This window comes from Onychomys torridus, chromosome 2 (assembly GCF_903995425.1).
Source record: "Onychomys torridus chromosome 2, mOncTor1.1, whole genome shotgun sequence".
Classification (NCBI taxonomy): Eukaryota; Metazoa; Chordata; class Mammalia; order Rodentia; family Cricetidae; genus Onychomys; species Onychomys torridus.
Window position 1 is genome coordinate 154806158 of NC_050444.1, and position 22837 is coordinate 154828994.

General features: G+C 47.4%; 1 protein-coding gene across 1 annotated transcript in view; it reads left to right on the forward strand.

Moving 5' to 3' along the window:
- Nucleotides 1-12907, forward strand: part of Fbxo42 (F-box protein 42) — a 67391-nt gene extending 54484 nt beyond the window's left edge. The window contains exons 5-10 of the mRNA XM_036179628.1: nt 5990-6143; nt 7668-7778; nt 9547-9643; nt 10054-10110; nt 10826-10942; nt 11368-12907. Coding sequence (XP_036035521.1) covers nt 5990-6143; nt 7668-7778; nt 9547-9643; nt 10054-10110; nt 10826-10942; nt 11368-12483 — 1652 coding nt within the window. The 3' untranslated portion in view covers nt 12484-12907. The remainder of the gene's footprint in view (nt 1-5989; nt 6144-7667; nt 7779-9546; nt 9644-10053; nt 10111-10825; nt 10943-11367) is intronic.
- Nucleotides 12908-22837: the final 9930 nt, after the last annotated feature.

Genomic DNA, 22837 nt, shown 5'->3' on the forward strand with positions numbered 1-22837 from the left:
AGTCTTTTGTCAGTAGTGGGAACAATCTGGGCTTGCTTTTATTTACTTTGTAGTATAGTTCAGTGACTAGGGAAATATTTGAATAAAAAATGTTAATGTTAGTAACCCTTTAATCAGAACATTTGTAAAGTGAAACTCATTTTTGGATTTTTATCATTATCTCATTATTGAAATGAAAGGGGTCTAGATAGTCACATGAAGGGGTGGTGAATGAATATGAGTTTGTGTAGATTATAAAAGGTATTCATAGCCAAGCATGGTGGCACATTTCTTTAAGCCCAGCACTTAGGAGGAAGAGACAGACAGATCTGGCTAGTCTACAGAGCAAGTTCCAGGACACAGAGAAACCCTGACTTGAAAAGCCAAAAATAATAAATAATAAATAATAGTAGATAATAAAATAAAAATCAAAGGGATTCATTAAAATGGCTTACACCTTAGGGACTGAGTAGTCTAACCGTGGCCATCTGCACACTGGAGAAGCTGAGAACACTCGATGCTCAGCCCACAAAGCCAGATGCCTTAGCAGTCCCAAGCTGATGCTGAAGGCCTAGAAGTTTCCTAGAGAGCCAGTGGCCTTCAGTCCTGATTGGAAGGCCAAAGAAGCTGGGGTCTGATGTCAGTGAAGGGTGGAGGCAGCAGCATCAGGGGTGTGCTCACTGATCAGCAATCCTAGCACCAGCTCCCAAGTGCTGGGGATGCCACTGTGCCCAGCAGGAGGAGTCTGAACACTTGGTCTGTCTGTAGTGTTTAATCATGATGGGCTCTGGAACCAACCGAGACACACACCTCTGGGCAGGTCCATGAGAGCATTTCCAGAAAGGGTTATCTGAGAGCAGAAGACCATCAGAATGGGTGGTGCTCTCCAAGGGGAGACCCCTATAAATAAAGAAGTCAGAGGAAAAATCAGTATTGCTTGCTCCCTGCCTGGCAACTTGAATTTCATCCCTGAAATCCACAAAATGGAAGGAAGGAACTACAAGGTATCCTCTGACCTCCACACAGGTGCTTTGACAAGTGTGTAACTACCACCACACACACACACACACACACACACACACACACACACACACACACACAAGTAAATAAAACTGTGCTGTTTTTTGCCAGGTGGTGGTGGAACACGCCTTTAATCCCAGCACTTAGGAGGCAGAGCCAGGTGGATCTCCATGAGTTCGAGGCCAGCCTGGTTTATAAAGCGAGTTCCAGGATAGCCAAAACTACACAGAGAACCCTGTCTCAAAAAACCAAACAAATAAAAAAAGTACTTTTTTTTTTAACTTATTTAATCTTAAAACTAAGATAACAATCCTATTTGTTGAGACTATAAACGATTTTTGAAAAAGTGATGGGATTGTAAGTCTTATTGTCTTGTGACATTTGGCTGTTACTGCCATGAAACCCCTGTGGGTTTGACCTACCCACATCAATCATTAATCAAGAAAATGTTCTACAGATTTTCTTCTAGGCAGTCTGTTGGAGGCATTTTCTCAATTGAAATTCCTCTCCCCAGACAAAATACTGTAGCGTGAATCTTAAATGATCTTATTAATAAAAACAAACCTGAGGCCTGGTATTGGGGTGAACGCTGGAAAATCAGAGAGACAGAACAGGCTACATCTTCCTCCCCTTGCCAGTTCCTCAGCTGATCCTGTTTCCTCAGACTGGAAGCCTCTGAGTCCTCATCCAGAATAGATCTCAGCTGAACTGTGCTGCTCAAAGCCTAAAAGCTTAACCAGCTCTAGTTCCTGGTTTTTCACGACTTTTATACCTTTCTGCTTTCTGCCATCAGTTCCTGGGATTAAAGGCGTGTGTCACCATGCCTGGCTGCTTCCAGTGTGGCTTTGAACTCACAGAGATCTGGATGGATCTCTGCCTTTGGAATGTTAGGATTAAAGGTGTGTGTGCCACCATTTTCTGGCCTCTATATCTAGTGGCTGTTCTGTTCTTTGACCCCAGATAAGTTTATTAGGGTGCACAATATTTTGGGGAACACAATACCACCACAAAATACCTGTTTAGCACTGATTCTTTCATTTGCTCAGGGGATCTTATTAACCCCAGAAATAAAATCCCTGACTCAGTGTAGATGCTCTAAAGATTTTTATGCAGATTAAAGGACTGTATTTTGAGGGGCTGGAGAGATAGATCAGTAGTTGACAGCACATACTGCTCTTACAGAGGATTCAAGTTTAGTTTCCAGCAGGGGCCTGCAATTCTAGCTCCAGGGAAGCTGATGCCTCTGGTAGCCAGGGGCACCTATACTCATGTGCGCACACACATATACACTCTCTCTCTCTCTCTCTCTCTCTCTCTCTCTCTCTCTCTCTCTCACTCTCTCTCTCTCTCTCACACACACACACACACACACACACACATATTTAAATATATCTTAATAAATAAAACTAACTGGGCAGTGGTAGAGCTGCCTTTAATCCCAGTACTCAGGAGACAGAGGCAGGCAGAGTTCTGTGAGTATTTTTTTTTAATTATTTAAATAAATCAATAAAAATAAAAAAATTGCACACTTGTTTGTTCCATTGGAAGACCCATGGTGTTAAGCTTCAGTTTCTACACTTGACCATGAAGCCATATCACCAGGTCTCAGATCAGATCCACATGCTAGTCTGGAGGCTTTACAGAGCAGAACAAATGCAACATAAAAGAATGCAATGCATCTTTGCATTGTTAAGCAAATATCCCAGAGCATAAATGAATGTAGTACATCTTAAACAAATATTCCACAATATTTCCCCCTTTTTGTCTAAATAAAAATTAAAGGTTCTAACTTTTAACATAGTAAAACTACAACAAAAATAGTTACCAAGTAAGAGTTACATTTACAATATTTAGCCCATTTGTATTTAGCAAATTCAGAGAAAATAGTCCTTTATCTTATCTTAGTGGTTCCAAAGTTTATACCCAATTTACCTCCTGTCCTTACTAAGGAAAACTATAACTCTTAACTATTTAGTCTTTAATTCCATCGAAGACCTCAGAAGGATGTAATATTACCTAACAAGAGAAATATCTGGCCGCCTGGACAGTCACCCAAAGTTCCTCTTCAATGATAGGGCATCCATCTTCAGTCTACAGGCCTAGAGTATCTGGCAGACTTTTCAGTGAAGCAGGAAACTTGAAGGACTGTCCCACCTTGTATTGGCAAAGTTCGTCAATCAGTTCCCTCTGTGTCCTGCAGAATATCTGGAGACTCTTCTGTGAAGCAGGAATCTTGAAGGACTGTCCTGTCTTGTCTTTGCAAAGTTCAACAGTCTTTTTCCTGTGTTCCGCTTGTTCAGTCTGTATTGCATATTGTCAGCAGTCAAGGCAAGAGCAATTTCTTGCCCAAATGGCTAGCCTTGCCACATTGAAAGCAAACTCCATGTGGAGCTTTTTCAATGCCCATCAACCTTTTGTGAAATAATTGGTGCTGCGAGGAGCAGATGTGTCTCATTGTTCTGAAAAACCTTAGGTTATTAAACATCTTAAATGCCATATTTTATAGTCTTTGAAGTGTTTGAAAATCATCTATCTGTCTAAAATATACCTGTTTAACCTTGAAAACATACCTAATGTGACTACAAGTTTGATTATTATAGATTAACTACTAACCTCATTTCTTAATTGTACATTACATTTTTAAATGAGCTGCATAAGCACAATACCCCAAACAAGAGTAGAATATACATTCAGTGTAACAAAAATAACTTTAATTTTCTACCAATATACCAAAATCCATGCCAGTGCAAAATATCAGAGATTAATAGTTGTCTTTTTATCCTATATTCCTATATTCCCTAAATGATAACAAACATCCATAACCCACCAAATAACCAAAAACCACCTACCTCACCTCTTGGGAATGTGGGTGTCGTGTTCTCTAGACTGCTTCCTGTTGTCTGTGGGTGTCTGTTCAGGGGTACCTGAGAAAACTGAGATAATAGCCAAGTCCTGGGAAGACCATTTGTAACCTTGGTTGATATATATCACCTGTCAAGATTCAAGAGGTCTCCCCCAATCAAACCTGATCCACATTAACCCTGAAAGAATCCTCAGCCTCTCATTTTCTACAGAAACAAAAGCAAAACCTCTTCCCAATGTAACACATTTTTTTTTAACTTCTTTTTTAAAGTTAAGATAGCCCTCCAGTATCTAGATTGGTTCGATTTAGGAGTCCAATTCACAGTCCTATGTTTGGCAGACGCTGTCGTTTGCTCATCAGCCTTCAAAAAATTCAGTATCAACATAACATTATACAGGATCCAGACTCCCTGTGTTTTCCTATCTCTATGTGGCTTATTCTTTTTGTTTGTTTGTTTGTTGTTGTTTTGAGACAGGGTTTCTCTGTGTAGTTTTGGTGCCTGTCCTGGATCTCGCTCTGTAGACCAGGCTGGCCTTGAACTCACAGAGATCCACCTGCCTCTGCCTCCCCAGTGCTGGGATTACAGGAATGCACCACCACTGCCCGGCATCAGCAGAGCTGTTTCCAGTTTTTGTTTGTCTTGTTTTGTTTTAGCTTTCTCAGGCCCTATGTGGAAATTCAGGTCCCACATTGGAATGCCAAAATGTAGTTGGTTTGGTTTTGTTTTTTACTCTTTTGGGGCCTACAGCCCAGCTCCCAAATAAACACATGGGGACTTAGTCTTACTTATGAATACCCAGCCTTAGCTTGGCTTGTTTCTGGCCAGCTTTTCTAACTTAAATTATCTCATTTCTCTTTAACTGTGTTTTGCCTCTGGGCTTTTGACCTTTCTTTATATCTTTCCTTCTTACTCCGTAGCTGGCTGTGTGGCCGGGTGGCTGACCCCTGGCATCTTCCTCTCCTTTTCTCACTCCTTGATCACTCATCCCTAGATTTCTCCTCTTGTTTATTCTCTCTGCCTGCCAGCCCTGTCTGTCCTTCCTCCTGCCTGTCAATTGACCATTCAGCTCTTTATTACACCAATCAGGTGTTTTAGACAGGCAAAATAACACAGCTTTACAGAGTTAAACAAATGCAACATAAAAGACTGCACACATCTTTATATCACTTAACAAATATTCTACAGCACAAATGAAAGTAACACATCTTAAACTAATATTCCACAACAAGTACTCTTAACTGCTAAGCCATTTCTAGCCTGGCAATATATATATATTCATTCTAGTATTTTCTGACCCCCAGATTTTGGGACAAATTACTTTCACCATACTAACAGTGAGATACCCAGTGAGGAATTGGGGGAAATAGCAATGGTCATTTCAAAACAGAAACTCTAGAAAAGTAGGTTCCCATCTACGAGATATTTGTCATCCTATCATCCAAATTTCTTACTTTTTTGTTTTTTAAAGACAATGTTTTGGATTGGGGATTTAGCTCAGTGGTAGAGCGCTTGCCTAACAAGTGCAAGGCCCTGGGTTGGGTCCTCAGCTCCAGGGGGGAGTGGGCGGAGGGGGTGGGTGTTCCATGGAGCCCAAGCTGGTCTCAAACTCCATGTGATTTATGATAGGGTTGTAGTCCAATAAACCCATTATAAGTGGGAAGTATATGTAATATACCTGGCCTCCCAGACACCCCAGCCCAACAACAGAATGGTGTGCAGTGCCCACCATTCCTGTGGCCAGGACACTGACTGGGAGCTGAGGTTCACTGCATTACCCAGCATTCTCACTAGCCTATAAAAGATGAAATTTCAAAGGAGAATTTCCACTGACTGTTGGCTACTGCAGCACCATTGTAAAGTTGAGCTAAGGTATACTGGAACCTTTTGAGATGGATACCCAGCCCATTCCACTTTCCAAAGAAAGCTGAGTAACTTTCTCTGTTGGTTATGAAGATGTACAAATCAGTAATGAATCTCTCAGACCTGAAAACACAGCCTCTCTCCCCTACCCTTCTGCTCTGTGACATTGGTTCCCTCCTTGTCCTTCCAAGGAAAGATGACCTAATGATAGCCTAATGAATTGTACGTTCCTAAATCCTAACCATAGTGCTGATTCCTTTTCCTAGGGTCCTATCCTTCCCCCAAAGCTGGAGCCACGCTAGTCGTGTATAAGGACTTGCTAGTGCTATTTGGTGGCTGGACAAGGCCAAGTCCCTATCCCTTACACCAACCAGAGAGATTCTTTGATGAAATCCATACATACTCACCATCTAAAAATTGGTAAGTCACAAAGATAATACATTCTATATCTGGAAGAAATGGGTTTCATTGTATTACATTTTAGGGGTGTGTGTGCGCGCGCGCGTGTGTGTGTGTGTACGCGTGTGTGTGTGTGTGTGTGTGTGTGTGTGTGTGTGTGTGTGTGCGCGCGCGCGCATATGCCTGCTACAACATGTATATGGAGGTCAGAGAACAACTCTAGGAGCCATTTTTCGCCTTTAGCCATGTGAATTCTAGGGATCATGCTCAGGTTATTAGGCTTGGTGGCAAGTGCCTTTGCCCATCAATCTATCTTGCTGGTCCAAAAATGGAGTTTAAATCAATGGATTTATTTTTTTGTGTGTCAAAAATCCCTTGGAGGGGCTGGAGAGATGAAGAGAGGACCAGAGTTCATTTCCCCAGTACTCGGCTCCAGAGGATCCAACACCCTCTTCTGGACTCTGGGCATCCCATCCCTCACCCCCAACACACACACACACACAGCATATACTCACATAGATACACATTAATATAAAAATAAATATTTTAAAAATTATTAACATGAGGGGCTGGAGAGATGGCTCAGAGGTTAAGAGCACTGACTGCTCTTCTAGAGGTCCTGAGTTCAATTCCCAGCACCCACATGGTGGCTCACAACCATCTGTAATGAGATCTGGTGCCCTCTTCTGTACACATAATAAATAAATAAATAAATCTTTTTTAAAAAAAAATTAGGGGTTGGGGATTTAGCTCAATGATAGCAAGCGCAAGGCCCTGGGTTCGGTCCTCAGCTCTGGCAAAAAAAAAGAAAGAAAGAGAGAGAGAGACAGAGAGAGAGAGAGAGACAGAGAGAAAGAAGGAAAGAAAGAAAAGAAAAGAAAAGAAAAGAAAAAATTATTAACCTGAAACAACAGAATCCCCTGAAGAGCTTGATGGAAACAAAAGTTCTGTCAGGTGGAGAGTGCACAGTAGGAGCTTGCTTCTGGATTGAGATGCTTTGCAGTGCCCTCTCCCCAGGAGAAGTACTAGAGGAGCTCTGGTCGTCTCTGAGGAAAGTGGACAGGCCAGCTGGAGAAGGCGTTCTCAGTTTCAGCAGTCCATTCCAGGAGCACAGGAGCAGTATACACGCACAGGGGACCCCTGTGCACTCCCACATTCTCAGACCAAGTGGGTTGTTTCTCAGACATGTCTGTCTTATTTTGTGTTTCTGGTTTTTCGAGACAGTGTCTCTCTACATAGCCCTGGCTGTCCTGGAACTCACTATTGTAGACCAGGCTGGCCTCAAAAGTCACAGTGATCCTCCTGCCTCTACCTCCTGAGTGCTGGGATTAAAGGTGTGCACCACCATGCCTGACAGACATGTCTGTCTGTCTTTCTTTTTTATTTGCACTGGTGTTTTGCCTACATGTATGTCTGTGTGAGGATGTCAGATGTCTGCTAAAAAGGTGACATCTCTTAGTGGATGCCACTAATCCTTTGTGCCTTATGCTTTCAAGATGGCGTAGGTGGTTCTGACTTTGGCTTCTTCCCTCTGCTTTCCACTAGGTGGAACTGCATTGTCACTACCCATGGGCCTCCTCCCATGGCTGGCCACTCCTCCTGTGTGATAGGTGACAAAATGATTGTCTTTGGTGGCTCTCTAGGATCCCGGCAAATGTAAGTATTTCTGATTTGCTTCATGCTAATGTAAAGGTAGAAACTCCTAGGCAGACCAGGCCAGAAAAGAGAACTAGGCACAGCATATCTCTGAACATAGTTATCCTCAACCTAGTTAGCTACTTCCCTCCAGCATTTAGTTCTTTGGTATCTCATTCCCAGGCACTAGGTTGAAAAATCTGCTCCACAAAGTCAAGGGTAAGTGGAATTTCTTTCTGTTTGATCCAGTGGGGTCAAGTTCTTGTGAAGCCTCCCCTTGTCTACTGTCTGTGCCTATAGAAGGTCACCTTCTAAGAAGCAGGATGCTCTGTTGCCCAGCTCAGGCCCTCCAGGAGAAGGGGAGGGCTATCCTCGGAGGCTGGGTAAACATCATGCACTCTCCAGGTGGGTAGGAGGTTGTCAGAGAGGCTGCTCTCAGCCACTGCCTTCCTTGTCACTGCCCATCCTGTGAGGCCCGGACCAGAATAGCAGTTCATCTGCATTACTGGGGTGAGTCGGAACCACAGGCGTTCTCTAGATGTTCTGAATAAAATGGGGAGTTGATGAGCCATCAAGAAAGCAGACCCAAGACTCATGGGCTTTGTGTTTTAAAATAGTCATGGAGGGGCTGGAGAGATGGCTCAGTGGTTAAGAGCACTGGCTGCTCTTCCAGAAGCCCCAGGTTCAATTCCAGCACCCACATGGCAGCTCACACCTGTCTGTAACTCCAGTTCCAGAGCTTCTGACACTCTCACACAGGCATACATGCAGGCAAAATGTTAATGCATATAACATAAAAATAATAAATTATAAAAAGAGGCCAGCCTAGTCTACAAAAAAAAGTTATGGAGGAGTTCAGGGTTATCCTAGGCGACATTTAAGGCCAACCTGGGCTATATAAGAACCTGTCTTTTAAAAAAAAAAAAAAAAAGAAGGCAAAACAAAAATGTAAATTAAATGTAAAATATTTATGGTGAGAAAAAAAGTATTTCACAGTGGTTCATAAAAGCTTCGGGTTTTTGTTTTTCAAGACAGGGTTTCTCTCTGTAACAGTCCTGGCTGCCCTGGAACTTGCTCTATAGACCTGGCTATCATGAAACTCACAGAAATCCACCTGTCTCTGCCTTCTGAGTGCTGGGATTAAAAGTGTATGCCACATGGGGCTGAGGACTTAGCTCAGTGGTAGAGTGCTTGCCTAGCAAGCACAAGGCCCTGGGTTCGGTCCTCAGCCCCCCCCCCCCAAAAAAAAAGAGCGTGCCACCACTGCCTGGCTTAAAAGCTTCAGTTTTATCAGGAACCAACTGTTATATTCAACTCAAGAAGGCAGCAGTGCTGGGTGTGGAGTTAGAGACAGGTAGACAGCAGTAAGTTCAAGATTAGCCTGGTCTACATAAATTCCAGGCCAGCCAGAGAGAGCCTGTCTCAAAACACCAACCCCTCCTGCCAAAGGAAAGAAGCAGTATGACCTTGGCTGGCCTGAAACTCTGGCATATGCCTGGTTCTGTCAGTTCTGAAGATCAGCAGAGTTTCTGTATCATAAGAAAGGAAACCAAAGGTAGAGAAAATAAAGATCTTGTCAAGGCTACAAAACTAGGGTTCAGCCACAGTTTTTTTTTCTTCTGAAGCCCCTGGACTCTATGGAAACCATCTCTGAAGCCTCCAGCCCAGACAGGCTGTGTATATGAAAGTGGTGTAAGTTTCCCCTCTGGGCACAGGCACAGAAACTCCTAGGCACCACTGTGCTACCTGGAGCTCCCAACCTCCTTATGACTGTGTTCTTATCTCACAGGAGCAATGAAGTCTGGGTCCTAGACCTGGAGCAGTGGGCGTGGTCCAAGCCGAACATCTCTGGCCCCAGTCCTCATCCACGAGGTGGCCAGTCTCAGGTGCTAAAGAGTTTAACTATTGAGCAAGTTCTGTAGTTAGTATCTTTATGGGAATGAAATGAGGTACTCTGTGCAGTGAGCCAAAGAGAATTTTCTTTTCTTTTTTTTTTCATGCTGTTTGTTCTCAGCTTCTTTTGCTGTATTACTTACAGTAGCCTTAGTGGGGTTTTATTTCTTAAGAGAATTCTTCATTTTTCTGTGATTAATGCTCTTGTGTTAATATTTTCTTAAGTTAGAGTATGTCTGTTCAAGGGTCATCAGTTCAAAGGGCTAGAGTTGATGTGGGTTGGGTAGAGTGGGCAGCTGGAACGCTCAATGGGAGCTGGGCATGCCATTTGTGTATGTCACTGAATCATGAGTCAGATGCCTGTGTCTTTGTAGGTTTATTTTACGTTTCTTCATCTTCCCAGATTGTTATAGATGATGCAAGTATCCTAATCCTTGGCGGTTGTGGCGGTCCCAATGCTGTGAGTACTGCAGTGACCCTGCCTCAGCGACTGGAAACATGCTTGTCCTGCTTGTTTAGTAAGATAGAGTCCTCCTGGGCATGCTGACTCAGAGAATGCCCTTACACTTTGAGTAGATAGATAGCTTTTGTATTTTCTGCCCTTTTCTCTGTTCTTCTTTGCGGGGAGGGAGTGGAGGGAGAGGTACTTTTGACCAGAAGCATTGGTCTCTTACTCATTCCTCAGTTCCTTCTAGCTCTGTTTCTTCTTTAAACTACAAAGTTTGCCAATAAAGGGGGCAGTGGGGTAGAAAACAGGTGGACAACCGAAGTCCACACAGAACTTACTTGAGAATGCAGATTGAGAAAGGTCATGGATATATTATTTCTTCCCTATGTGCGCACACACACACACACCAGTTACAGCTGATGTATGTCACACACACACCAGTTACAGCTGATGTATGTGTAGGTCACAGTTCCATGTACCAAACAGTCAGCGGTCTTGTGTGAGTGGGTGGAGGCAGGAGTCGCAGATGCGGACAAAGGCGAGTACCAACAGCTGAGGGTTTGGGATGTCTGCCCTGCAAGGCCACACACTTTGAACCAGGTAGCACAGCTCTCAGACAGTGGTTCTGCCACACAATAAATAAGTCGATGTAAAACAGTGGGACAGCGGTTGTGTGTGTGGTGGAGCACATGCCAACCCTGAGTTCTGTCATTGGTCCTTCTTGCAGCTGTTCAAAGATGCCTGGCTGCTGCACATGCACCCAGGTCCCTGGTCCTGGCAGCCACTCAAGGTAGAAAACGAAGACCACGGTGCCCCAGAACTGTGGTGCCATCCAGCCTGCCGGGTAAGTGGGGAGTGAGCAGCCAGCGGGAAATGCCCTCAACTGAAAAACCAAAATAATTTGTTAGACTTACAGAAGTAGAAACCAGTTTGGTGTCATGTCCTCTTTTAGTATTCCCCATGTCCATGAGCTGCTTGGTCGGAGCACATAGGTGTACATAGTTTTCCTTGTAGCTTTAAGGATCTGTTTGTCTACAGAACGTCCCCAAGTCCCTTACCCAGATGCCCTCTCCCGCAGCCCTGGCTGATGACCTCACACTGTAGCAGCAGCCATTCTCATCTGTCCGCCTTCGTAGCCACTGTCCCTTTGTCTCCACCGCCCAGGCCTACGGGCAGCTGGCCCCCGTCCCCAGTGACCATGTTAGAGACCGTCGCTAGAATGGTGAGGACTGTAGGCAAGGCTGTGAGCACAGGTCCTCTGTCTTCCAGGTGGGGCAGTGTGTGGTGGTCTTCAGCCAGGCTCCTAGCGGGAGAGCACCACTGAGCCCCAGTTTGAACTCCCGCCCATCACCCATCAGTGCCACTCCTCCAGCCCTGGTTCCGGAAACCCGAGAATACCGCTCCCAGTCCCCGGTGAGGAGTATGGATGAAGCTCCTTGTGTTAATGGCCGCTGGGGAACACTGAGGCCCAGGGCTCAAAGGCAGACTCCCTCAGGTTCCCGGGAAGGGAGCCTCTCCCCAGCCAGAGGAGATGGCTCTCCCATCCTCAATGGTGGAACCTTGTCTCCAGGAACAGCCGCTGTCGGGGGTGCTTCCTTAGACAGCCCTGTACAGGTGGTATCTCCAGGCACTCCATCTGCCCCTGAAGGATATGACCTAAAAATGGGACTTTCTCTAGCCCCCCGACGAGGGTCTCTGCCAGATCAGAAGGACCTGAGGTTAAGTTCCATTGATCTGAATTGGGACCTGAAATCCGCTTCCAGTAGCAGTCATGTGGATGGTCCAGACAGCAGGACAGTTGCAGGGAGTATGAGACACCCTCCAGAACAGACCAATGGTGTTCATACACCACCGCATGTGGCCAGTGCCCTTGCAGGGGCTGTATCCCCCAGTGCCCTGCGTCGGAGTTTGGAAGCCATCAAAGCGATGTCATCCAAAGGCCCCTCAGCCTCGGCTGCACTAAGTCCTCCTCTTGGGTCTTCTCCAAGCTCCCCTGGGAGTCAGAACCTGAGCAGTGGAGAAACAGTACCCATTCCCCGCCCAGGACCAGCCCAGGGAGATGGTCATTCCTTACCCCCCATTGCTCGACGCCTGGGCCACCACCCTCCACAGTCCCTCAATGTGGGCAAACCCTTGTACCAGAGTATGAACTGCAAGCCCATGCAGATGTATGTGCTGGACATTAAAGACACCAAGGAGAAAGGCCGGGTCAAATGGAAAGTGTTTACTAGCAGTTCTGTGGTCGGGCCTCCTGAAACCAGCCTGCACACAGTGGTGCAGGGCCGCGGAGAGCTCATCATATTCGGAGGGCTCATGGACAAGAAGCAGAATGTGAAGTACTATCCAAAAACAAACGCCTTGTACTTTGTGCGAGCAAAGAGATAATGTGTTCAAAGTCCTTTCCTTTCTGTGGCTTTTCATTTGGAATTTTCCAGTGTACAAGCATTTGGACTGAGACTTGGGAAAACAACATGCTCCCACAAACCAAAACTCCAGTTCCACGCCTAACTCACTCCAGGCTGGGGTCAAGTCTCCATTAAGGAAAAGATTATATATAAATATATACAGATATATTATATAGCCAACTGTTTACAAATAAAGGTGAGACCTCCGTCCTGGTTCAGATCAGCTGTTGCTGTGCTGGCCTTTTCTACTCTGCTATAACCAGACCAGAAGTGAGGGACAGACTAACAGCAGTAACTTCCCACAAGAAGCAAGCCGAAGAGCCCCCGTGATCTTTCTGTGGCCTTCTCAGACAGGACCCCAAGGAAGAGGCTGTAGACGCTGCGCTGCAGGATCCAAGTCCCTTCAGAACACAGTTCTTCTCTGTCCTGCTTAAACCACAGAGGACCTGTGACGGCTCTGCAGAAGCAGCCTGTGCCTGGTCCCTTCTGTGATCCAGAGACGTCACCCAACAAGAAATAACACTGGTACCCGTATGCTGGAGTCACGGTGAAACAATGTTTATAGAGCTGCCGTCCTCTGCCTCCCTCCTGTCCATTGGTCTTTTGAGTTCTCCCTATATGTCTCAGCAAACATGCAGTGTCTGATTATGGGATTTTCTGACAATCGTGTTTGGTTGCAAGTTGCCAAAAAAACATATTATTTTCCTTTTAGAATTGGGTCCTCAGAGGCCTCTTTTCGGTCTGTAGGCTGCTCCCCTGTCCTTTGGTGGTTTGCTTTGGTTTGGGATGTTTTACTTTTTGTTTTGTTTTGGGCATTTGGCCTTTTTTAAAAACCATCAGAACTTCTGTTGTTCCTGCTTCTCTTGCAAAGCTCCAGTGTCTGTAGAGTCTTATGCTCTCGAGCCTTCCGTCGCCAGGGGCCAGTATCGCCACAGTGTCGGGGCACACACCTGTGACCCTCACACTTGGGCAGAGGCAGAATGATGGAGCTAGCCTGGGTTATATGATGAGACCCTGTCTCAGCAAAACAAAGTAAAATTAAAATGCCAGTATCATTTAAAAAAAAAAAAAAAAACTCTCTGAAGCATCAAAAGACATCTCCCCCCCACACACACACTCCACTCCCCCAAGGCAGGGTCTCACTTTGTAGCTCACAGAGATCCTCCTGCCTCTGCCTCCCAAATGCTGGGAGGAAAGGCTTGTGCCACCAGGCCCAGCCCAGAAAATTGCTTTTTCTGTTTCTTTTATCTCCACATTACACTGGACACACCCATCCCTATTAGTAGGATGTAGGAGTTGATTTTAAAGGGAACCTGGGAACAGTTCCTTCCAGAAAGGGTCTCACTGTGACACACCTACTGCTATGCTGTGGACGGGTGACTGGTTTGAGTGCCATGCCCTTGACCTTGGAGATCCTGTTGACCTGGGAGCAACTCTATCCCTCATGTTGTCTTGTTCTTTTGTCCTCCAAACAGGGCTTTGGTTTGTACTTTCACTCATTCCCTAGGTAAAGTACAGGCGCCCAGGAGAGTGTTGGTTTTGTTCAGAGGACGCTGAAATTTACTAGTCTTTAAGAAATAGCCTGGATGTAGGAGACATCAAAGTAAGAGTATTTTAAATGGCTGTGCAGCTATGGATTTGGGTGGTTTCTCATCAGTGGTAAAGGATGTTCATTTCATCTTTAAAACCAAAATTGAAACAACAAAAAGTGTTTCCTAGCCCCTCTGTCTCCGTTTCTCTTGTCTCCCAGGCACAAGGCCACTGCTGCTGGCCCGGGTCCTGGCTCACAGCCAGCACTCTGTCTGGCAAGTGTCTCCTGCTTCATGCTCGGGCCTCCCTTCACCATTAGCTTTGCTGTGGTGGTCCTGGCAGGAAAGTCTCCCTGTGGAAGCCCAGGGAAGGGCCGGCTCTCGAGGAGAGGCATGTGCTCTGGAGCTGCTCCCGGAACACCCCTGTGCCTACTTCCTGTGTCCTACCATTCCAGCTCCCTGCCCTGTTGCTTTGGCCAGTTCTTTGGCTGTTTGATCCTGTGGGGCCCTGACTTAGAGGCCAGGCCAGCAGATGAGCAGCCTGGGATCGCTGACCCTGGCTGTGGTATGCCTGCATGTAGACGGTGTCTGTGGACTTGCTTTCTCCTTAAACATCAAGCAGTCAGACACTTGGAAGTTCAGAATCTCCACTTTGTAGTCTTTCTTTTCCCTTGAGGCCTTCCAAAGCTGGCTGTCAGCTGTTGATTCTTCTGCTTTTCCCAAGTAGGCAGACAACAGAAACATTAACCTCTTAGAACTCTGGGGTCCTGGGGCTGCCCTCACTGCCGAGAGCCAGGTGTCTACAGTCCCTCCAGAGAAAACAACAAGCCTTGCCTGCACCAGCGGGGAAGGACTTGGTGGTCCCTGAGCACTGTGGACGTGTGCTGTGGGAAAGTGACTCAACAGTGAAGACGGTGGTCTCCTCAGCCGCGTGAGCCTGTGTGTGTGTGGCAGGACTTCCGGTGTCTCCACAGAGGTCAGCATTCCCACAGCACTGTCAGTTCAGATTTAACCACAACTCCTTTTGTTGACACGATACCAATTTTGTCTTAAAATTCGCTGAGAGACATGAGACAAAATATTTTGTTTGAGCCCTCAGGAGCACCTAAAGCAAATATTTATCAGTATTTAAGTATTTAAAATACATCTTGTTTCTACTTGAAGCTTTAACCCTTTCCATTCCTGCAAGTGTGCCTTTGAGAGCCCTTGGTCATATTAACTTCAGTTATTTCGCTGGCCTCGTGTGAGTGTTCTAGGCACTGCTCTGCTCCTGCACAGAGCTTCCTGTTCATTATCCCAAACCATGCAGCAGAGAGCATTCGTTTTCATTCCTGTCTGCCTTTCTTCCTTGCTTGGGGTGAATGCTGCACACCCCCACCTCCCCCCATTATGGGAGCACCGATAAGGTATAGAAACAGACGTCAGCTTTAAGATAATGCTGGCCGTGCTCTCCTCCCAGTCCTGTGGCTTGATTGATTTTCATGTTTGAGCTATAGCAAGAACTGAAGCTGTGAACCGTGGAAGAGCACCTTGGGGAAGGGGCTCCTTACAGTGCAGAAGAGGAGAGGAAGGGGCATTGCAGGAAGGCTCAACTTTGAAGGACAGAAAGTCACTGGCAGCGGAACAAGGGGGCCTCCCTTCCTTAACCATCCTTTCTAGGTTTGTTCTGCTTTGCTTTTTCCCTTCTTCAAAGGGAATCACCTGTTTGGTCTGTCCATCTGTCTGTCCTTGTCCTCACAGTGACCCCAGCATGGTGACAGACTCTGTGTTATCTGTAGTCTCACCAGTGCAGAGGACGGTGGGAAGATCTGAAGGGTCCAGGGCCAGGAAGCCTGTCACCAGTAGGTGACACCACCGTCCTTGTGTATGAAAGCCAGCCTCATCAGCTCCACTGTGTTCTCTCTGCTCACCTGCCCCCTCCTACCAACCAGGGCTCATGTCAGTGCGCACCCACCGTGCCCTGGCGAAGCTGGTGCTGTGAGTGGTGTTTCCCATACAACTCAGGGGTGCCAGGTAGCTCACCCTGATAGTCATTTTAGGCACATCACAGTGTAGGAATGAAAATGGAACCCATGGATATTTAAATCTGTCAATCTCATTTTTGTTAATGTTTTCCCCTGATGACTTTTTAGCAGTTTAACAAATAAAACAAAAATGGACTGAATTGTCTTGACTGTTTTATTAGCACAGGAAAGGAAGGGAGAGTAATCCCTGGGATGGGGGGCAGTGGGAGGAAACAAGTTGGTTGGAAGGTTGTGTTTGCCGAGAGGGAGTGTTGTCCCTGTCCCCACCTGAAGGACTCAGGCGGGCGTTGCAGATCTTTAGTCTCGCCTTGAGATAGAGACCCAAGGGAAGTGAGGAGCGTTATGCAGAGGATCAGGATAGCCTTTGCATCATAGTGACCTAAGCAGAGGTGGGGCAGGACTGTGGGGTCTTGAGGCAGCATGGCAGCTAGGGGCTGGATGCCGCTGCCCCTGGTGACTCCTTTACCCTGGGGTGTAGGTCTTACCTGGGGGGTAGTTGTTTCCACCATGTGGGATCAGGAGGGTATACTGCAGGTATAGCGGAAGCACACCAGCATTGTGCCCAGCATATGGTAAACTGTCACCCACGGAGACTCCTGCAGGCCCAGCACAGCACTCCCAGCCAGGGTGGCCTGTAGATGACCAGGAAGAGAGAGAGACAGGGCAGACTCACCCAGGTCACTACCTTGAGCTTATGCCTTTTTCTTCTGGTAACCTGAGGAAGGTCCCTAAAAGCAGTGGGCCTGGAGCACCCATGGGTCTGGCAAGATAAGGGCACTACCTCCAAACCCAGCAGTCGGGCACATGACTGGGGCTTCCCCTTGCCGCTTCTCTCCCTCCACCACGTAGGACAGCATCTCTTACCTGTATTGGCCCTTCTACGGTATTGCCAGGGGATGGGTGTGAGGGATTTCACCATTGCTGGGAGTGCTTTTGAGGAGACTGATGAATTGCTGAGGAGGAGGTGACAGCTGGTTCATGCATCAGATCAGGAATGAGCTCTTCATTCCCCTTTGACTCTTGAAACAACCTGGCTCTTTGGACTCAGAGGGACTTAGGAGAGGGGTTATAACACAGGCTTTGAACCATGATAGACTTGGAACCAGAGATGAGCTGGGACAAGCCTTCTCAATTCTTTGAACCTCAAGCTTTGTCAGTAAAACAACAGTGTTGGGAAGCCATCCTCTAGCAATTTACCAGGCAAGGCTTAAGCTTTTGAACGGATATAATTTCCCAACCGGCCACATGGGGGAGTGCTAGGAAAAGGCATGCATCTGTGTGCACTCCGTCCGACGCAGTAGGGACAGTCACGAGATGGCTTGCCCATTGTTCCTCTTTCAGAACCCTGGTTGGCCCTCCCTGAGTAGCCTGCCTCAACCTCGGAGTGCCACCCTCAGGCTAACCCTTGCAGGCCCAGCACAGCCCCCCCAGTGTTCTCTGTTCCAGCCCCCAGCTGTGGGAAGCGTGGTATCTCTCAGAAGTGGGGCTCTGGGATGCAGATGCTGTCAATATGCATAAAGCCAAGCTGATGTCTTAAGACCTACAAGTCCTAGCTAGCATCATATTCTCTCCCAACCAGAGATCCCACCAGCCTCCCCCCTGCAGGAGCAAAGGAGGGCTGCTGCAGACAAAGGAGACATGAGCTGTTGCCTGTGGAAAGGGTGGCACTGACCTGAGGATCCTTGATTCTCAACAAGCACCTCTTGAGCATTTACTGGCCCTCACCCCCAGGCAATGGGACCTCCAAACAGCAGCTACACTGGAGAGTCCCACCCTGGCATGAGTAACATACTCCCCCAAACTGGAGATGACATCTACCCTTTAATTTTCCTCCGATACCCTGTACTTCCTGAGACCACATGCCATTGGGCACAACTACAATTGGGTGGGGGTGCAGGAGGGAGTGGCTGGGACCTCGGGTGAAGGTCTAACATCCCTCACCCCTTCTGTGAGGGACTGTCAGCAGACCTGTCTTTTCTATAGTCACAGGTACCCTGATTAGGCTACTCATGGCTGTCACTATTGGCAGCCTGTTCCAGGACAATGTGATGGCCTGAGTTCATCTTCTCCAGTGTGGCAGGAACGATCACAACCTGAATCCCCAATAGGAGGAGAAAATCAGAGACGAGACCAGCACTGAAGGGCTCAGTGCAGAGTTTCCCTAGAGCAAACTCTTTGAGAGATGGCCTCTGAGTGGGCCATCATGATTCCCTGGCATTTAAGTAAGCTTCCTCCAACACTGAACATGAATCCCAAGGCTGGGGGAGCAGGAGATTTAAAAAAGAGACTGGGCACTTGAGAGACAAAGGCAAGTGGATCTCTGAGTTCCAGACTAGCCTGGTTTACATAGTGAGTTCCAGGACAGTCAGATATGTAGGGACACCCCTGTCTCAAAAGAGAGCAACAATAACAACGATGGGGGCAGGGAGAGAGAAATAGCTGAACTAGAGTTTACCTGGGAACTAACGAACTAAAATGACTGATTCAGGGATAAATTAAAATGAGACAAGAGGTCAGGCAGTGGTAGCGCACACCTTTAATCCCAGTACTCAGGAGGCAGAGGGCAGATGGATCTCTGTGAGTTCCAGGCCAACCTGGTGTACAAAGTGAGTTCCAGGACAGCACAGAGAAACCCTGTCTCAAAAAATGGAAAGAAAAAAATGGCTATTTTATTCTGATCTCTGTGTGTGAGTGAGTGTGTGTGTGTGTGTGTACCTTCATAGATGAACATGTGCCACAGTCTAAAGATAACTTGTGGGGGTAAGTTCTCTCCATCTATCATATGGGTCCCAGGAGTTCCCCCTTCCACTATGTGGACCCCAGGAATCACAGGTCATCAAGCTTGGCAGCAAGTTCTACCTGCAAGGCCATGTAGCCTAACTGATCCCAGGAGGCTTCAGGAGAGAAATTTCAGCTGAGAGCTGACTGGAGAGAGCTGGTCATGGGAAGATCTTGAAGAAAGAGCAGGCCATGTATGCGGGGCATCAGGAACAAATGCTAGGGTGGTGCGAAGGAGGAAAAGCAGTGTGGCTAGCATAGGGGTGATGGGGTGGGCTGGTGGGCCTACAGGCCTCGGTGAGGGAGCAGAGTGGGATAGTCTAGATGCAGAGAGGTACCACTCACTGCACAGGAGTAACGCACCCAGGCTGAGGGGGCCAAGAATGGCCCAGCTCTCCTATCAGCGCTCACCACCTCTCAGCCTCTTTGAGGTTTGCCTCAGCCCAGGCTTGTTGCTGTTATGGCTGGGTGGCAGCCAGGCTCCTGCTCTCTCTGTATGGCTGACAGTGCCCAAGTGGCCAGACCACTCACATCCTACACCCCACTGACTGTTAGTGTCACCCCACCTCCAGATAGTGTCCTCCTGGCCCTCTTTCAGGGACTCTGGCTCTGATACTCTGGTCTGCACATGCTTTCCCTCTCAGGGGAACCACTATCCATCCAGTGGCTGGAGAGACATGATGTCAGGCTGGTACCCTTGACTGGGCAGTTGTACTTTCTTTTTGTTGTTGTTGGGTTTTTTGTTTGTTTGTTTGTTTGTTTTTTGTTTTTTTCAAGACAGGGTTTCTCTGTGTAGCTTTGCACCCTTCCTGGAACTCGCTTTGGAGACCAGACTGGCCTTGAACTCACAGAGATCCGCCTGTCTCTGCCTCCTGAGTGCTGGGACTAAAGGCGTGCACCACCACCGCACGGCAAAGGTTGTACTTTCAGTTTGGAGAGTGACCTGAAGGCAGCTGGTGGGCCATGTAGGAGGCCAAGCAAGCAAGAGTCGGGTGAAGACTTGCATACTGATGAGCACACCTCGAGCCAAAGACAGGAGAGTGGTGCTACTCCAGGCGCACTGAGGGGCCAGTAGAGGGTTGTGGCTACTTTCCTAGCCTCCCCACCCCAGGATACTCAGGCAGGGCTGTCCATTTCTTGCTTTTAACCTCACTCCACCCAGCTTAGGTCTCTGTGTGCCTGCCCACCTAGAGCTCCCATCTACTCTAGGTGGGTGATATGTAACTGCCTTGACCCCTGCCCCCGTGGCCTTGTGGTGCTCTTGACCAGAGGTGCTCAATAAATGTGTGCAGGAATATCAAACTGAAGAATGGAGTGGATACACTAGAAGGATCCTTAGGCTCGCCTGCTTGTCCTCAGGTTTAAAGAGACAAACAACTTCCTAAAGCCAGGGGGAGGGCCGAGGGCAATGACAAGTGAGTGGTTAGAGAACACAGCAGAGTAGAACCCAGCACACTAAGATAGCCCTTGAGTACCTTAAGCACAGCTCTGAACTTGTCATCCTCAGCCCCTGGGTTGGCTGACTCCCTGTCCTCAGCAGCAGTGTTTAATTAAGGTCTTGGGCCCTGCTGCAGAATGACTTTGTGTCTCTACAATATGTTGAGGGAGGCCATGCTCTAATAAGGCTCAATTTGGAGATGGATCTTTTAGGAAGCGAGTTAAGATTAAAATAGGTCAGAATGGTGGGGCCCTAATCCAACCAGATAGTTCCCTCACACAGTGTAATAGTCAATGCTCTTTAGTCCCAGCACTCATGACAGCAGAGACAGGCAGATCTCTGTGAGAGTCCTAGGCCAGCCTGGTCTACATAGCAAGCTCCAGGCTAGCCAAGGCTGCATAGCCAGGTCCTGCATCAAAAATAAAACAAAAAACAAGAAAGAGAGTGAGAGCTGCAGAAGCTGGTGTGGCAGTGCACACTTAGCTTTTTGGGGTTTGGTGGTGGTTGTTTTGTTTTAGGCTTATTGTTGTTTTGTTTTTTGGGGGTTTTTTTGGGGGGTGGTTGTTTTTGTTTTTTGTTTTTGTTTTTGAGACAGGGTTTCACTGTGTAGCCCTGGCTGTCCTGAAATTCACTCTGTAGACCAGGCTGGCCTCAAACTCAGAGATCCACCTGCCTCTGTCTACTGAGTGCTGAGGCTAAAGACATGCACCACCACCGCCCAACTGGTAGTGCATACTAGAAATCCCAGCACACAAGAGGCTGAGACAAGAAGATCAGGAGTTCACCAGGCCAACCTGGACTACATATTGAGAGCTCACCTCCATAAAGGAAGAAAAGAATAGCAGGGTATTGAGCAAAGAAGAGGCCATGTCCAAATGTGGAGAAGGCAGAGGCACCAGAACCCAGGCCTGCAGTGAAGTTGGAGATGCAGCCTTCGGCTGTGCGGAAACTCTCTGTTCTTTGAGCCCCAGTCTATGGCACTAGCAGAACAGCCCAGTGCATATGTTAAATACAGACACACATCTCCTAGGCCCTGAGGCAGAATGTCTGCACTCGAAGGCTCTATGTTCCCTGGTGAAGCTGGGTCATCAAGTATCTTTCCCTGAGCTCAGGCAGTGAATACTAAACTCCCCACCCTCTGGCCACCAGCTCCTCTAACCACCAGCCTCTCTGTCTGTTCCCCGGATGACGTCTAACCAGCTCTCCCACCCCCAGGTTAACACCAGTTCTCTCTGCCAAGGGCTGCATTTCCTCTCATTGAGCCTCCCACAAGCCAGGCCTGGGCAAGGTTGCGTGTGAAGTCTAGAAGCCCAAAGACAATTCAGACCTGAGCACTCCTGGCCTGTGGAGAGAGCTATGCACAGCTATGGACATGCCTGACTGTGCAGACCCTTGAGCACTACAGAAGGAGCCCCGGAGCATGAGCAATGGATTCCAGCCACAGAGTTTCCTCTGGCACTTCTGCCTCGACGCCATGTAAGCCAGTGAGGGAAACGCCCTCTCTTGCATCCTCCTCCCTTCCCTACCCAATGAGACACAAACCTGTCTGCCTCTTGAGGGTCTGCAGCCCTCTTCCTCCAACTAGGCCCACTAGCCCCTCCCAGATGCTAGGGGCGAAGTGCTGAATACCCAAAACCCAATCTGGCCGAATAGATACATGTGTTTTTAGAGTCAGGTAACGCAGGCCTCTGAGTCTGTTTTTCCACTGACTAGCTGTGTGGCGGGTGTAACCTCAGACAAGTCATGTCATTCCTCCGAGTTTCTTCATCTGGAATAGAAAAGACATAATGCTGTTTATATGGAGATGAATGTCCACAGACTCCAGTGCAACATCCCCCACAAAGCCCCCTTAACTCAGTCATTGCAAGGCAGTGGCTGGCCCTACTTGAAGTCACTGTGCAAGAGGCTGGTATAGAATAAACGTAATAGATGCCTCTCAGGGGTGGCCCCTATGTCCTGTCCAGCCCACAGGCATTTACTGAGCAGCCAACTTCTGGGTTGGCTCACAGGCCCAGGCTGGAGCACCCAGTCCAGGGCAGGACTGTGGCTCACCCTAGCTTCTCCAGCACCAACTTGATGCTGAGCACACAGTTGGGGCTTGGTCCCTGTTGAATGAAAGGAATGAATAAATCAATTAGTAAACAAGTGACTCTTTATTCAGACCTCTTACAAAGTCCCTTGACTTCTCAATCCAGAGGTGTTTGATGCTGGACCTGCTGAGCAGGATTGATGGGGCCGTAACATTAATAACATCAACATAATAACTAAATCTGCTGAGCTGTGCTGCCCAGACACTGTTGTAAAGAACGGTATGTGGGGGAGCAGGGAGTCATGGTGGTGCACACCTTTAATCCCAGCACTAGAGAGACAGAAGACAGGATCTCTGTGAGTTCGAGGCCGGTCTTGTCTGCATAGGAAGTTCCAGCCCAGCCAGAGATACATAGTGATACAGTCTTTAAAAAAAAAAAAAAAAGAAAAAGAAAAAGAAAAGAAAGAAAGGAAAGGAAAAAGCATTTAATGTTAATGTCCACTTTGTAGAAGAGGAAACCGGGGTACAGAGAACTG